Source organism: Nomia melanderi, chromosome 3 (assembly GCF_051020985.1).
Source record: "Nomia melanderi isolate GNS246 chromosome 3, iyNomMela1, whole genome shotgun sequence".
NCBI lineage: Eukaryota > Metazoa > Arthropoda > Insecta > Hymenoptera > Halictidae > Nomia > Nomia melanderi.
In genome coordinates, this window is record NC_135001.1 from 8,145,993 (window position 1) to 8,163,068 (window position 17,076).

The following is a 17,076-nucleotide window of genomic DNA, read 5'->3' on the forward strand; positions in this document are numbered from 1 at the left end:
GGTAACCGTAGGCCAAGAACGCGATGAACGATGGCCTCGACGATCGGAAACTCTTTTGGAAGAAAGAAACCGGTAGTACGAGTCTAGATAAAATCTCATTTTTCGTTTATTGTCTTGCAGTTATTGTATTCGTGGTACATTGTACACGGAAAGGTGGATAGAAAGGTAATAGTAAAGATGACGCACCGTGCTGCCAGTAAAACGGTCAGTCTATCGTGTCGCTGTGGCGACGGATCCGTCGAATTGCGAGCTCGAAATCTCGCAGGCGGATAACGATTAAACACGGGGGAACGATTAAGTCCTAACGAGGCACGATTTAGTTGTTCACTACGGGTTGAGCGGTCCGTTTATCGATCCGGCTGTAACGAACAAAAGTGCAACTGTTCGTTAGTCGTGCGACTGACAGCAGGTGCAGTGTCTCTGATCGATAGACCGAGCGCTTTCACACTTGAGAGATTCTTGTCGACGAGAATTAAGTATCTAATGTCGATTGTGCGCGACACGCGGAATTAAATGTCTAACATTGTACGAAAGTCGAAGAACAAGTTAAGGAGTAGTTTAACGTTACGTAGAATAGTTACAAGTAGATATTATTAATATAACTTACATCGATGTTTAATACTTTGGTTTCCATTTCACATTCTACCAGGTAATCTACGAATGTACTTAAGTACGTACAGTTCAACAGCATCATCGACGTAATCTATTTTGATTTATCGTATGAAAAAATAGTTTGCAACTCCGATGAGAAAACCTTATTGCACTTTTCACGCGCAGTGCATACATCATAGAAAACAATATATGGAGACTACACGAGACCAAGATAAATCACCTGTAAATCGTTTTTTTTTTCTTTTTCGAAAACTTCTTCCTTATTTCCATAGATTCGTCCTCGACGGTAAAGATCGAAGCGCCGTGTTATCTATTTTGGTCCCCGCGTAGCTCATACCTATACAACATTTTTCCTCTCGTAATCTGGAAGACTATGACACTATCGTAACAATACAATGGCGTTCAGTGCAAATCTTAAATATCCTTTCGGAAAATAGTATGCGTGTAAGAAAGTAGTGATCTTCCTTTGCTTCATACGTGCCCAGAAGGTGCATCGTACGTGTGTATTTAAGGCTCGAATCGTATAAATAAAGGATGATTGTCATGATCGTAATTCGATATTTACAGATGATCGTTCGAATGAACACAGTTTGAACGGCGATACAAATTGGCTGTGGAAACGTGAAATATTTGGTTGACCGAGAATTCGAAAATTGTTAACGATCGTAAAGCCAAGTGTTTGCCGCTGAATAAACTCCAACGCGTTCGATCCTGAGACAAAAGGCGGAGAGATTAAGAAGGCAAAGTCTACGAGATCTACGAAATATTACGAGATTCGATACAATGTAAAGATTATCAAAAACTTCATAAAGAGCTCCCCCGTTTTGGGGGACTCGAATTCATATTTATACAGGGTACAACAAGACGCGGGTGGGTCGTGCTATAAAAATTGCATCCGCTGCTGTCGAGTAAAGCTTGTAAATCAGTGAAATGTCGAGAAAGGGGGACCACCTTCTCTCACTCACTGTACCTTAACGGTAACAGTACTAACGTAAGATCGCCGTAGCATATACGGTACTATCATTTGCTAACAGTAGCCAACGTTCGCATGAAAATATGTAAACCGTGAAAGACTCGGGGATGATACCGATGAGATCAGTCAGCAATCTTATCTACTGGTTCGAGTAACATCCGCGACGTTCGTCGACAGTTACGTTCCCCAGTTGTAAGTTGTAATTGCAGTAGCTTTCATCCCCCGACGTTGCGTCTTCCGCGAACGCAAGCCCGCGAACGACACCTCAGATCACCGTGTCCTGATAAGCGGGTGGTCCGCTGAGAACGAACTGTCTCTGACTCTGTCTAACGATATCGGTCCTATTAGGCACCTGAGGTGTCGCTCTTACCCCATGATAATTACTGTAGCTGGACCTGGCGCTGGCTGGCCGATTATTGTACAAATCGTCCAAGTCTTCGCCGTTCAGACTTTGCGTGCTGGTCTGCTGGAATGTCGGATTGCTCTGGCCTTGCCACTGCATAGGATTCACTTCGTTTGGCTGCCAATTATCGGTGAGGTTCCTGGTGGAGCTGCTGGCGTCCCAATTCGGATAATTTTGGTTCGCGTAGTTGCTCGTGTTGGAATAATTGTTGGAGGAGTCCTGGTTCCAAAGCGTCGGCGAGGACACGGCCATGTTGACGGCTTCCGGTTGCCAGTTCGAGTTTCTGTCTCTGTCCCAGCTCATCGAGATTCTGTCGTAATTAAGGGTACCCTGGGACAGCGAGTTGACGTTCTGGTTGGTCAGATTGCTGGGCGTGGTGTTCGCGTACAGGCTCTCCTGATGGTCCATGATACGGTTCACGGGATTCTTTCGCCGCGACTGCCTGACCGAACTCCTGCGGCTGGATCTTCGCGTTCCGTCCCGGGAGATGACCGACCTGCGTTTCACTCTGCGCGGGGTCATCGGTTTCGGGGATACACTGTCATCGTGCACCGGCGGCTCCGGCTGAGAGTACTCGATACTATACAACGGCCTCGGCTGCTTTTTCTTCCGTTTAGTTTGTACTGTTACGGAAACAGAGAGCGAAAGTCTGGTCACAAGAGGAATGAATGATTCGAATTACGGATGGATTTGCGGCTGTACACTTGGACGTTCCCGAACGACCGTCCTCGCGTATAACAGACGCAAAACGTTCGGATTAATGCACACAGGGCTAAGTTAATTAACAGAAATGCGATTGCCTCGCGAGAGCTGAAACGGCAACTACGTGCACAGCGAACAATTCCTCAGACGCTCCGATGAATTTTTTTTCGAGCGACGCAACTTCGTATGAATTTTACCCAGATCCCGTTAGTTTTGATACGAAATGCGCAATATCCAGCGATAATACGATCATACGTACTTACGGACTACAGTGAACGGTAAAGAATTTAAAGTGAACGATAACCAGAAGAATAGCGACGAGTAAACGAAACAGTTCCCCGAAAACCGCAGAGGAGATTGTTAGAGTGGGAAAGAAAGAGACAGAGAGTGGGGGTTAATAAATAAAAAAAGCAAGCGAGTAGTAGCATTGCACGTTTATTGTCGCCAATGAACCGCACCAAGATAAATCAAATGATACAGTAAATAAATATAAAACTAAGGGCTACGCTTTTAAACGAATTACACACGACTACTGTGTACAAGCTTCAAACGAGGAGAGGATTGCACTACGTTTTGACAACCTGAACCGAAAGTGACACGTTCGACGGTCAGGTATTAATTTCGTTCCGCTAAGTGTGCTATCATAATGCACGGAGCTAGGCTGCTTCATAAATAAGTTACGTGAAAATGCGTACACATCCACTGAAAAAGACGTACACCTATGTACAGTAAATGTTCATCGAACCACACCGATGAAAGATGGCGATATCCCATCGTGTATGCCCCCTAAGAGAAACTGCGAGAACGTTAAGTAACAATTTGTGCTCGTGTATCCTACGTAAAGTATTGCACCGTGTACGAAGTATGTAATCCGTGAGTAACGATGCTTCGATAAAACCTACTTAAAGTAAAAAACAAACATGGTTAACGAGCAGGCTGTTTTACAAGTACCGAACGTGGCCAACAATGGTATGGGTGGAGTGTGACGAGGAGCGTTGCACAATACGGTTCAATTTGAAATATATTTAAAAGTTTTCTATCGTCGTTGCTATTTCCTTCTTGCACGCCACAACGAATCGAGCATCGCGCTTCTCATCTCCTGTCTATATTTGGATCCCGTTAAATATTCATTTATCAATCGTTGCGCGCAATTCAATACCATCGGCGACTTAATTGCCGCACCAGCGGATCATTTGGAACGGGGACATGTACGTGCTCATTCATGGACTTCGCGTGTGCAACGTTTGAAAGAGGAACATTCGGCAAATCAAATACCTTCAATTCTCGAAACGAGTTCGATGCAATTTTCTATAATCGAATTGCGGTGTTATATACCGGTACTGCTTTATTCGTCACACTCGACAAATAGTTATTATTGGCTCTTGAACCGCGATTCGTAGAACACCCTGCGCGACGCTAGTTTGTGCAGTCTATTAAAACAAAACGACACACTTCCACGTTTCTCGAAAAACGAGGAACTTGTGTGTACAATTTTTCGTCACTTCGGATCAATCTTTGTGTATACGATATGGAATGTAGAAAATTAAGTTTTTGAAAAAAAAAATATATATATATGAATGGAGAGAGAGAGACAGAGAGAGAGAGAGAGAGAGAGAGAGAGAGAGAGAGAGAGAGAGAGAGAGAGAGAGAGAGAGAGAGAGAGAGAGAGAGAGAAAGTTACGGTAAATGTAAAATCTAGAAAATTCGTTTTGTATCTTACAATATCCAATTGCACGCGTTCTTTATTTAATATATTAAGCGTATACTTATATGTAATCGGTATACTGTAATCGTTGCTCGAAAAAAAGAACCTAGAATAAACATTTTATTGAACTTAAAACTGTAAAAAGGGAACTAGCATGCACTACTCAGACACATTCTTAAAATCAAAATCGTCCGCAGCACTGAACAAACGAAACTAGTTCATCGTGTCACGATGCAAGCTCGCTAAATGCAGCCTACGATTCCATCGAGTGTCACTTTTTCAAGCCAGTCACAAAGAATATCCTTATACGAAGCTTCGAACGATCCTACAGCATTCGCGGAACATTTACGATCAAATTTCATATTCAAGCAGTTACTTCCACGATGTAACACGTCGTCAATCTAATGTATAAAAACGAAATTGCTTGTTAACAATAAGTACAAGTTTAAAATCGTACAACTGATAAAATCTCGAATATCCTCGAACATGATTCATATTCCTATACGTTATCACAGTGCGCGTATCCGTATAAATTCATGTTGCTTCATCGAACATGACTATACGTATGCTTCGCGGTCGATTCATCCGCGAAACTGAAATTGTAAATAAATCTCCGACAAAAGAAAAAAAATGTGGGGGAAGGAGATATTAATATGAGCACGAAAACAAACGGAGCTACTGAACACAGGATCTGATCGGGCCATCAGTTAAAATACTTAAAAAAGAGAAAAAAAGAAAACGTGGCAAACACGTGTTAGCGTGATGTTACAAAGAATGATAGAATTACGTTTACGCTAATGAAGATCGTAGATTGGAGAAGGCACCCTAAATTAGCTACTCTAATCGTTCTATCTATTTGGCAAGTATAGGAATTACGTGTTGCGCTCTGACAATTTTCCGCGGAACAATGTGAGAGTACTTCACAGAACTTCGGCAGCACGCATTTTAAAACTAGGGAATAATTCGATGCGAATCCCTAGAAGAAGAACCGAGGGAAACGTCATGCTTAATTCTAACTGTTTTAAAAGTTACTGGCGTACAACGACAGCGGTCTACTGTCTCTGTGATTGTGAGACCTGCTCGAACTTTCTTGTTCGTTCGCGTTCTGTTGATTCTCGATCGCCAATCTAGGATCCGAGTAAAACGATCGTAGAGGTTGCTCACGGACGTGATCCGTGAAAACTCTAGGCTTGTTGGAGACTTTAGATTGTTTCGCTGTGGCAGGGCGAGACTTTACACGCGGTGATGCAACGGGACTGTATTTCGATGAATGCGGATAATACATTTTGTTTCTCTGATATCTCAATTTAGCCGCACTGTCCAAAGAGTCGTACTCGTCGCACGGAGACACGGGTCTTTGCAAATGATCTAAGGGGTTTGAGTAGTCGTTAGAATAATCCACGTACTTCAAATCGCGATTAGACACGTTGCTTCTGGTGGTTCTGATCGTGTCGTTTCGAAAACTATTTTTACTTCGCACCGAGTTGTTTAAGAATTTGTCGTTTTGCTTTGGGAAGCTGGTATCGTGACCAACCGATTGATGAGAGCTAACTGTGCCTTCTGGGTAATTTTGATTGGAATTTTTTTGAGGGTGGGCAGGTGATGGAAGAGCCGAGTAGCTAACGTACATAGGATGTAACGGTGTGTGGCCTGCCAACCCGAAGTCATCACCTCCCACAAAGTCAACTGAAATATGACGCAGAATCCATTGCATTAGATCAAATTTGTTGTGTTTGTCGTTCAGACGATTCTTTCCTTCAGTTTTTTACTTATTATAATATTTAATAATCTCCCAGAGCATTCGAACAAGTGTTGTAAGAAAAAAAAAGTAAAAACAATTCTCGTTAAACGATTCATGCTATTCGAGTACATAATTTCATGGAATTAATTGAACAGAATAGATACAAAGTTTACGCTACTGAAGATGCAAAATATTATCACGCAATACAGTGACATTCTCGGTGATGATATAAAATACTGGACAATTTCGAGAAACAATAATTTTACACGTGCTGAAAGGGGCAGATAAAAAATGCGTGCATACAATGAATCAGGCAAAGCACTTACCAAAATGGAGGATCAAATCCACCAATGAAATCAACTGTAACCGACAACCCTCTTTTCAAGCAATAATAAATCCCAACATGTTATTTAGAAATAAAAATATTTATCGTCACGTATTGTACTATATAGAAGTGATACACGTTTTGTAATCCCCATGACTTATTTCTTTATGCAGTTCTCGTTTACCGATACCATTGCTAATTATACTTAAACTTACCACCAGATGATACCCCAAAAGAAAACTCTGAATGATTTTATGCAACAAACTACATCTTATAGTGTTTCGATGATAGAAATGATCAACATAAATATTTTTCAACTTGATACTTACAGCTATCATCTTCTTCCATGAAAACTTTACTTAGGCAAATACCACCCACGACCGCGATAAACTGAAATATGTGAATATTGCGTTAAACAGGAATTTAACAGAATTTTATTGAAAAATATATAGGAAAAACATTATACGTACACCTAAGATACATTGCGTAGACGCGTGTAAAATTTCAACTACTTCATAATCTAGTACACAGTCTGTTACATTTGTAGGCCTTGCAGGTCTAAACAGTTCAGGCTCTGTGACATCAAAAATTGGTTTGCAACCTGGTCCATTTACATGCCACCATGAAAAACTACCTGTTCCAAGATTTAAAATATCGCTATTCTGAAAAGTATTTCAAATTAGGACCGATTGTTGCACTCTTTAAGGCAGTAATTACAAAATGAAACACACAAAAGATCGAAACTTACTTTGTCCAGTACACCCACGTTGAGATAAAAGCATATCATGAAAATATTCCATCCTAACCATACAGTGTTCCATATACAGTACTGAAAGAAATCAGTCATATTTTAATAATACTATACACATATCTGAACAACATCATTATATTAATAAAGAGAATTTCTTTTACTTACTGATATAATATATTTAGGTCTATATTGAAAGGCCCCAAAAAATCCTAAGATAACAAATATAATATTGAAGAAGTTAACCAGTATCGGGGCCCACATAAAGCCTAAAAAGTCGAAAACTTGGCGCTCCACAGTAGTAATCTAAAAAAGTATGGGAAAGAAAAGAAAACGATACTTTAAATTGCATCTAATAAGAGAATGCCATAAAGTCGGTGTAAACAAATTAACATCTAAACATCACTCCTTCAATTTCAGCAAACTCATTAAACGTGTCCATAATCTGTTCCAATTGTCTTCTGCTCTAAATACTGAATTAATTACTCAGAGTCGCAGAGTCAATGCATGAACCAGTTTTATGGAGTACATTTTATTACTCTTAGCAAAAAAAAAGCTGTTCCACGCAATCATTATGTAAGAGACTTTTATTATTAGAAAACAGATATTCTTTATCATTTATTAAAACAAAATCGTCCAGTTAATGTAAAATGGTAAACTTTCGTATCGAGCACAAGAAAGTAATAGAAAGTAGGAAAAGCAGCGTTTATAAATGGTTCGTCTAGTTTCTACACAGATCTTCCCAAAGCAGAGATAAACCAGACGACCCACGGATCGATAAAACGATACGATAATCTAACAAGTGTATAGCGTTTCATCGGGTCGCAATGTATTGTCGATAAAACTGTTCGAAACTGATTCACCGTTTCGACGAAACGATGGTACCGCCGTTCAATGTATAAAACATACTCGTGAAACGAAAGTGGAAAGCGGACCGTAGAATTAGGTTGGAAAAACTAATATTCATTTAATTACCGTAGCAAGAAAGTGTACGCTTGTGAATCGCGTATCACAATCAGGATGATAATAATGACGATACAACACACAAAGGGATCGGAAATGATTTTTTTGTTCGGTGAACTTACAAGTTGTAAGACACATATTGTCAGCAGGAAGTGTCTTCGATTACAAATTCCCATGTCATTTGGCCGGGTAGATATTTAGCGAACGAGGCCTCTTTGGTCAGTCGAACTCGAGCGTGTCTCGTTACGCGTACACTGCATCACTCTAGCACGTTCCAATGCGCCGCCATGTTTCCTCAACACTTGTTCCCCATACCTTTCTTGTGGATGACTGGTGCAAGTGACATGCACGCGCTTCGACCGTGGTACTATTTTGTACCCGAGACCGAGACTAGCCGCTTTGTGACGAGACGCGGACGCATCGAATCGGACCGTAGTACATTCTGCCCGAACTGATCCCTTCCATTCAAATGAGAAATAAGTAGGGGGAAGCGTTTTGCGGTGTAAAGTTTCGAATAAAAGGACAACAGATAAGTTGCTACTCAAGTACTTACATAGTATACTATCCAATGAACACATCATATCATTTTTCCCATTAAATTTAGGATTAGCATTAAAGTTATTAATAAACAACAAACAGATTTGTAACAATGAATTACGCTACTTTTCTGTGTTATTTTCAATTTATTTAATAAATAAATACGTTAAATTTTGTAAGGATAAAATGATCATAAATTACTATTTTAGAAAGGAAACGAGAGAGAGAGAGAGAGAGAGAGAGAGAGAGAGAGAGAGAGAGAGAGAAAGAGAGAGAGAGAGAGAGAGAGACGTATGAAGGGATGAGGTTATTCGTCGCATACAAAGATCGGTTCTCTTGTAGGTTTGATCATTTTATGATACGCTAATTTGTTTTATACATAATAATTAAATATAAACTGACCCCAACGATTCCGAATTGCGTAAGCCCGTCTTCGTAAACTTATCATGACACTTCTGTGTAATGAATACATGCACTTTCAACGTCTGGCAACACGAGAAAAACATCAGAAGCATCCAAAATGCAAATGTCTGTGTATGAAATTTTGCTAACGTGAATGAACGCATAGTTTAATTAGAAAATACTTGGAGTATCCTGTTGTGCCCGTTCTGGATCGCGTTTAAATATTATCGAAAGATGCGGCAATCGGTGAAGCAGAAATCTTTTCGCGATCTTAAAGGAAACCTAAACTGGAAATTGCTGAAGTCCAGATATTAACATTTTTGAAAACATTATTGTTACCTTGCTTGTTGTACTTTTACTTCTGCAGCTACATTTTCGAGGACGGTAAAGAAAATTGAACTTTTCCTCTTTTAGTCGTAGACGATCGTTCTAATTTAATCACACTTTAATTCGTCATATCACAATACATAAAGTAGTTCTTAAATTTCTTTGAGGTATAAATGCTATGTTGTACATGCCATTACGTTCGCAATGTAACGAGAAGGATGATTGCGTGTTTGTAACAAACCTCATGACTAAGGGTCAGGTTCAATCTGTAAACTGGAAATCGAGTTAACTCGTTGCCTATGCTCCACTGTGACTTCCATTTCTTCGCATTTTTGAAATAATGTTTAGAACCACAAAGCATTTAACACAATTAACACATATTTTTATAACAAAAATACAATATTAAATTATTTAATTGAATTGCGCTGTTGTTATCGCAGGGTTGTTTTGCTAAATGTCACTGCATTAGGTAGCGTTATTTACCTAATGACCCCCGGTCATTATTCATGGAATTCACCTAATGATCCCGCGAATTCACCGGTGATTACCATGGTATTCAACGTGTTAATATGTAATATTAACTATGTTAATACATATAAAAATTGTAACAATAGATTATCTTCGGTTTCTTCAGATATTCATTATAGTACTCAGGTGGAACTATTTATTTTCAAGATCATTTTGAGTATTCAATGCTTTTGAGATATTAATAATTAAAAAACAAGAAAATCGAAACCGGTCATTTTTCGTAGTTCTAGTGTTAACCCTTTGTACTCGGAAGTATTTCATTAGAAATACTTAAAATTAACTAGACAAAGATGATACTTTTTTAAGGAGCATTATGCTTTTTTTAAGCATTATACATGGTCCAATATTAAATATTAAATTTTATAATTTTACTGTATGAAACCAAGTGATGACTGAGAGTCACCTCTCGAGTGCAAATGTTTAATAATGCCAACACGAGCATAGAGACTTAAAAAATGATCCAGTTTACAGTTTAAACGACAATAAATTCAAAGAACATTTCCAATAGAGAAGGTTGCGCCTCGTCTACCGTCGGTCAAGAATGCAAAAAGGTGCAACCAATTCAGAGAAGAAGAATACTGGGACCGCGGAGACTTCGGTAACGTTGAAAGCTTCACAAGAATTCGGGAAACAAACTCCGTGTATTTCCGGCGCATAAACTGGAGTTCGCACATAAAATTAATCTCGCGCAACTCTAGAATTGCTCGCTCTAGTAAAGCTAAATTCAAACGATCTACCTCCTTTAAAGAAGGTCTTTTAACCCTTTGCTCTCGAGAGGCGACTGCCAGTCGCCATCTGATTGAACACAGTAAAATTGTAAAATTTCAAATTCAATATTCAATTTTGTGCAAGGAAGCATCAAAATAAAATAGTTCTGTTTTTTAATTTATACACGATTTTTCTTTACGTTAGTTGTAAATAATGTTATCGATATTTTATCAAGAAATAAAATATCTTCTCAAGAATTATTTATAATATCAAATATTATCAAGTGCAAAGGGTTAACATACGCGAAAGCTTGCCGTGTTCTTATTAATATCTTCATAATGTTCTAGGTACGGCTCGATTAAGGTGCGCTGAGGGCACGTTTCGCGTGCACAATATATACGGTGATGGGAATTGCATGTTTCGAGCGATCAGTTATATTTTATGGCGAAACGAAGATGAACATCGATACCTTCGTGCAATGGTGGGCTTCACTTCTCCCTGTATAATCAATGCGATTCGCTAGTGTACATTCATTGACAGAGTTCGAGCTTTCTTTGTCGAGTATCTTAAAGCTAACCGAGTTTAAACCGTTAACGGTGTGATTTTTCAATTGTAATTGCCCGTGGAAGTATAATTGAAGGCAAGGCAAGCAATTGAAAAATCACGGGAAGTCGAAGGCAAATAAAATGACGAATGAACTCGCATTTCTTGATTGATGAGTTAATATCATCGATACCAAGATATCAAATATTTATGTATAACTATCCTGTCGTAGGATTCATTCGCCGGTTTATCGTACAGGTCGTCCAACACATCAAGGACAACTGGTATGAGTACGGACCGTTCGTGATGGCGGAATGGAACATATCGGATCGTCAAAGGTACTGCGATTACATGGGCATGGTTGGCACATTCGCCTGCGAGTTGGAGTGCACAGTAGCCACGAAAATGTATTACATGAATCTGTCGATCTATCGGGAGATCAGAAATCGGTATGAACTCAAGCGAGTGTTTCACAACCACGTGAGCTCTCAGTACGAAACCGCGAGGCTCCTGTTCACGGGAAACTCGGACAGTGGCCATTACGACGTTCTAATTCCTGATTGAACTAACAATAAGTACGCACAGCCGACCCCAACGAGCCGAGATCGTTCAATAAGATCTCTATCCGACTGTTTTTTCGCAACCTCTGTTGTTTCATTAATAAATTGTGCTGTTTTTCTGTAGATGTGTTCTTTTCACGTGTACCGACCAATTTTAGACTGCATACCGACAGTTTTTCTTTATTATCATTTCCAATTTGTAGTCTTCGATCAACTGAGCAAGTTTAGAGAAACAGAGAGTGCTCTCTATACGACAACTTTTATCTTCATCATTTGCATGCTTTTGGATGAAGCTTATGCAGGATAATCGCATCCTTGAGAATGAACCCACTCCGTGAAGGCCGTTATATAATAATACATTGTGCAACTGAAACGATTAAATGGGAATCATGTATTGTAACGTAACTCGTGTTAAAGACTTTCGTACTGCTAGTTTAATTTATGCGAATTTTCGAGGGGTATACCTTAATCGATACAAGAATCCAGACATCCAACCCACGTTTAAACTCTGTTGATCCGTTCTAACCGCGTGCATGATGTTCGTGGCTACTTCTTTCACGCTTTTTTCTGGCGAGCTGAAAGATCGATGGAAAATCTGTTTGGTCGACGGTCGTGATTTACGAGAGAAACAACAGGAAAATGCAAATAGGAGGCGATGACAAAATACGGGCACGTTGTATTTAATACGTATAACGATGGCCACGAGATCATTTTCGAAATTGGACGTTACCTGCAGTTTGCGATTGGCGCGAATGCCAAGAACGTCAACTGGCTGCTGTGGTTGCTCAACTCTTGGCACAGACTCCCCATGAGGCCTGCATAAAATGGTTCACATGAAAATAATATTGTTATCCCGTGAGTTCAGTCGCAGAAGGAACCATTATGATCTTATACTGACTGGCTATCGCCGCCCTTGAACCGTGGTACGCGTCGCGACTCGACACAATTGGTGTAACACCGACAATGTGTGCTCGTTCGCGATACAAAATCAGCGGCAGGAACGCTAAAACCGTCTGCGGGAAGAAAAAGTGAATCAGAAACGAGAACCGGGGATGTCGGGATACCAGAGATCAATCGATGCGCGATTCATATCTTTAAATTCGTCCTCTATGGTCAAAATGAAGGGCGAACGTTACCCAGAAATGACTCATCAAAGTTCTGCTGGCTGTATCGAAGATGTCTTGATCCAGGTTGCCCACGCAAGTCACCAGAACGTCGACTCGTCCAACCTCGTCCTTGATCTTCTGCGCTGTACTCCGTATCTGTTCTCTGTCCGATAAGTCGCACTCGTAAGCGAGTTTTCTCGTTTTCAGCCTCTGCGAATCGTCTTTGTCATGGTTCGGCTTAACTTCTTCGACCATAGGGTAACGTCCTTTCAAGCCGGCGGCTATTCTTTCGATCGACTCCGAATCGTGGTCCACGCAGATGACGGAACATCCACATTTAGCAAATTCTTCGGCGAGAGATTCACCCAGAGCCGACGCAGCGCCGGCTACCTAAACAAGAGAAAGAAACGTGTTCTGCAGATCAGTCGTGTAACCCGTTAGCTAAACTTGAGCCAGACGTCGTTATCGTTATAAACGTTTACCAGGACTACATCACCGGTCATATCCCTGGGCGGTTTGGGTAGCAACGATTTCACGATCTCGAGAATGCCTAGAAAACCTGACAGAAGCGCGCCAATCAGAAATTCAACGATGAGGAACAGCCAGACAACCGACGAAGGGCTACCGAGTCTCGAGTTTGTCACCGAAGCTTCGTCTATCGTGACGAACATTCTTTCACTGAAAATAAAGTTTTTATCAGCGTGTATCGCTAATATTTCCAGAAAAATAATAATGCTGGATAATAATGGGAAGTTGAAACCATGGAAAGATGTATTAAAGTTACAAAGTCGTTGTAACCTTCTACTGGTAATTAAAATGGGAACTTATTTGTGGCGATTCGATCACGTTCGAATAACTCATTTAATTGCTTTAAGGAGTTATTACCAGGCAGTTAAAGGTGACGGAAAAACTGTTATACTAATGCATTTCATAAGTCGCCACATTAAATGGCAAACAACTTTATATAACATAATTCAACAGAAATATGTATACTTCTCATGTATGTGTCGTTTAATGTGACACAAAAACTGTTGTACTGATGCATTGTTACGAGTCATTACATTAAATGGTAAAAAACTTTACATAAGATAATTCAACAGAAATATGCATGCTTCATCGTGTATTGTACAATTATTTGTAAAACTTTTCGTATTAGAAGCACGATATTAAGTAAGATATAAAATCGAGGAATTAACGTCCACCGAAATAATGACAATACAATTCGCGTTGTACGTTTCCCATTCGATTAAATGCATTTGTTTCGTGCAATTCTAATTTCTTATTTAAACGAAGCGCGGTTGCCCTCTAGAGCTATATACGTACCGAATGAAACAAACGAATATGCTTATCGTTTCAGAAACATGTTTCCCCGAATTAATTGCGCGCTGAGAAGATACGAGCTATGAGTAACGATTATACTTTACAGGATTTTGATGCTCAGTAGGTGATTCAAACAGTCTTTCGAAATCAGGAAGAAATATCACGCTAGAGGAATATATTTAGCGAATCATATAGCATTCCGATAGCCAAGAATCGTTTCCTAATCGAGTTGGGTCGACTAAGCTCTCTTCTATACTTCTGAGACAAGTATGTATTTTCACGAGGTTCATTGTATTTCAGTATTTTTACAAAATGAACAGCAAAGATTCATTAACGTAGAACTCGCTCACAATTGAGGTAACTTCTGTTAATTTTGTGCAGTTTATGCTCTATGAAAACGGATATTACTTTGATTAAAGTAACGATAACGAGCTAAATTTGCATTCGACATTCGGTGCAACAGCCTCCGATGTAGCGAACAGCTTTGCGCCCTTGGTGTCAACGACTGAGAAATGGAGTTGGCAGTACACACATGTAAGTCATATAACTGTGTAGATACGGGGAAGTTACTCGTGAACTTGCTACTCTTTCATTAAACATCCTCAAGGTAAACGTGTACGGCTCTCTTGCCTTGGCTGGGTATGTGTTCGCAATGCTCGATTGACGATAATTGTTAAGGCGATGGTACTCTATTTTTATAGACGTGAATATTGATGAATATTTTACTCGATCTACTAATCGATCTTCATCCTTGGATGAAAATATAAAAAAATGCGAAGTGGAAAGAGAAAAATCTAGTCGTTAATGCGAATATCAATTCGATAGGCAGAAACATCGATAGCTAGAAAAATGAATGGATAATTAAGGCCTTCGGATAGATAGACCTGTTGGCTAACAAGATATATAGTCGTGACATATCTAAAAATTTAATATCAATATATGAACTAGCATAATTGTATTCCGACAAAAGATATAGACGTTATTTATGTCTACGACGGTGGTCATTGCTCTAAGAGTTACGCAAGGTCTTCCCGAGGTTTCGAAGTTACTTGTTCAATCAAAGTATAATTTTTATCACAGGTTGACATCATTTAATTTTAAATTTCATTTAGCTAAACGACAAAGCATTCATATATATTTCTGCGTCCCGCTATTTACCGGCGACAATACCTTTAACCCTAATCGTACTATGTGTTTTTATAAAAAAATCATACCACAATGTGACTCTCAGTCATTTATGAGAATAAAAGGAATGATTAAAATGTTACTTATTTTTGTTCACAGGGCCCAAATTTTAAAAGCCCAAAAAAATTTTTGGAAATTCAATATGAAATAATAAAAAAATTTAAGTAAAAAGTTCAAATGTGACTCAAAGTCACATCGTGGTCCGATTAGGGTTAATGCAATAATTTAATTTAGAACTATTTATATTGGTTCTTGTACGTTCACAACCAGCTAAGTTTCGAGTAGCATATCGAAATATTTTCGTCCCGTTATATGACGAATGAGACTGCAAACATACGAACATTCGACTAAATCCGTTCGAAAATATCCTACGATTCTTCTTTACGCAAGTAAGCAACAAAAAACGCGTTTGTATGCATTGACGTCAATACATGCAAGCGATACGCAATAGAATAAATCTGCTAGGACATTTAGATACGCGAATATAATATCATAGTTAATTAAGGAAGAATTAAATGCATTTAAGTTGCGTACGATCAGATGACAGCATAAGTAAGAAATTATTCCTTCCTCGTTTTGCTCGCATTTCACATGTGTTTCATCGAATTTCCGGATGAAACGTATCATTAACAACGTTATTGCGTTATTAACGGGCACTTACCTTCAGCTTATGGTGTTCTGTCGCGGGAAGGAGAATATAAGTACAAATCGCCAGTAACTGTCCACGCGATGAATCACTGATTTTCGGCGAACTGTTATAGTTGCGACTGTTATGGTTAACGGTGAACCCAAATTACCACCGAAAACAAAATGTTTAAACGCGAAACAATGGGCTCATCGCTTCGGTTTAACTACGATCCTCGTTGGATTACGTTCAATTCGTGTTTCCCTTCTTCCACGCTAATTGAGTACGAGGAATCGAATCGAATGGGACGCCGGGAAACGAAAAAGTTCGAAACGTTCGCGTTGCACTGCGATTTCTATTGTAACCGGTGAAGATGTAAAAGAGGAAGATCGGGTGCACGAGAAAATTCCCGCCACTCCACCGGCCGACAGTGCGCTCGAATAGCTTCAACCTGACTGAATATCGTTCCGTTCGAACATGTTGGGATAAGCAAAGCACAGCAAGGTCGTCGCCTCCTTCATCCTCATTCCTTCTTCCTCTCCTCCAGATTCGTTGCTTTGTTTGCTATTCGATTCACCGTTTCTAACTGACTACGGACAACACACGCGTGATCCCTCCCCGGACCAGGCAGAAGCCAAAAGATTTAGGCAGGTTCTCCTGCAGCAATTGCGACGGGTGGACCATGGATTCCGCGAGCTGCGTTGAAAGGAAAGGATGCACTGCGCCGTTTCCGTGCAACAGCCTTTAAACCGGTCCGGTTCAATATCCATGGTCAAGGTCTGGGGTAGCACGAGGAATTACGTTCGTGTTCGCCAGACGAGACCTTAAAGGTCACATCTTTCTTTATTTTTTTCTATCGTTGGAAGCGCATTTTAATTTGGAGTCCTTGAAAACAAAGTCCAATATTTCGGAGACAGGATGATTCCTACAATTCGAAAAAATCTCGGCGATTCGTTGCACGCAGTCAACCGGAGAACTGATCGGACTCGGTTTCGTTTTGGAACCGGAGACACGTTTGTTTTTCCAATTACCGCATCTATTCGCGATTGCGACACTCGGTGAG

The 17,076-nt window shown here is 39.9% G+C and overlaps 3 protein-coding genes across 6 annotated transcripts; 1 reads left to right on the forward strand and 2 right to left on the reverse strand.

Annotated features, from left to right (window-relative positions):
- Positions 1-61: 61 nt before the first annotated feature.
- Positions 62-8,646, reverse strand: NKAIN (sodium/potassium-transporting ATPase subunit beta-1-interacting protein). 4 transcript variants are annotated; one of them, XM_031985353.2, is made up of 7 exons: positions 8,295-8,635; positions 7,378-7,515; positions 7,210-7,290; positions 6,932-7,123; positions 6,791-6,851; positions 6,024-6,081; positions 2,461-2,611 (listed from the first exon to the last, which is right to left on the reverse strand). In XM_031985353.2, exons 1-7 carry the CDS (start codon positions 8,346-8,348, stop codon positions 2,602-2,604), a joined length of 594 nt encoding a protein of 197 aa, XP_031841213.1. In that variant the 5' UTR covers positions 8,349-8,635; the 3' UTR covers positions 2,461-2,601. The 4 variants fall into 4 exon arrangements, with proteins under 4 accessions (XP_031841211.1, XP_031841213.1, XP_076222135.1 ...); XM_076366020.1 differs by lacking the exon at positions 6,024-6,081 and adding an exon at positions 6,463-6,496 and having other exon boundaries at positions 2,488-2,611; XM_031985351.2 differs by lacking the exon at positions 6,024-6,081 and having other exon boundaries at positions 62-2,611; positions 8,295-8,646.
- On the forward strand, positions 2,426-11,900 carry LOC116430806 (uncharacterized). The gene is made up of 3 exons (XM_031985410.2): positions 2,426-3,952; positions 11,022-11,155; positions 11,476-11,900. The coding sequence occupies exons 1-3, from the start codon at positions 3,913-3,915 to the stop codon at positions 11,779-11,781; spliced, it is 480 nt and encodes a 159-aa protein (XP_031841270.1). The 5' UTR covers positions 2,426-3,912; the 3' UTR covers positions 11,782-11,900.
- Positions 9,801-16,855, reverse strand: LOC116430797 (estradiol 17-beta-dehydrogenase 11). Its single transcript, XM_031985372.2, has 7 exons — positions 16,050-16,855; positions 13,366-13,561; positions 12,914-13,273; positions 12,676-12,790; positions 12,508-12,592; positions 12,242-12,352; positions 9,801-12,144 (listed from the first exon to the last, which is right to left on the reverse strand). Exons 2-7 carry the CDS (start codon positions 13,552-13,554, stop codon positions 12,072-12,074), a joined length of 933 nt encoding a protein of 310 aa, XP_031841232.1. The 5' UTR covers positions 13,555-13,561; positions 16,050-16,855; the 3' UTR covers positions 9,801-12,071.
- Positions 16,856-17,076: the final 221 nt, after the last annotated feature.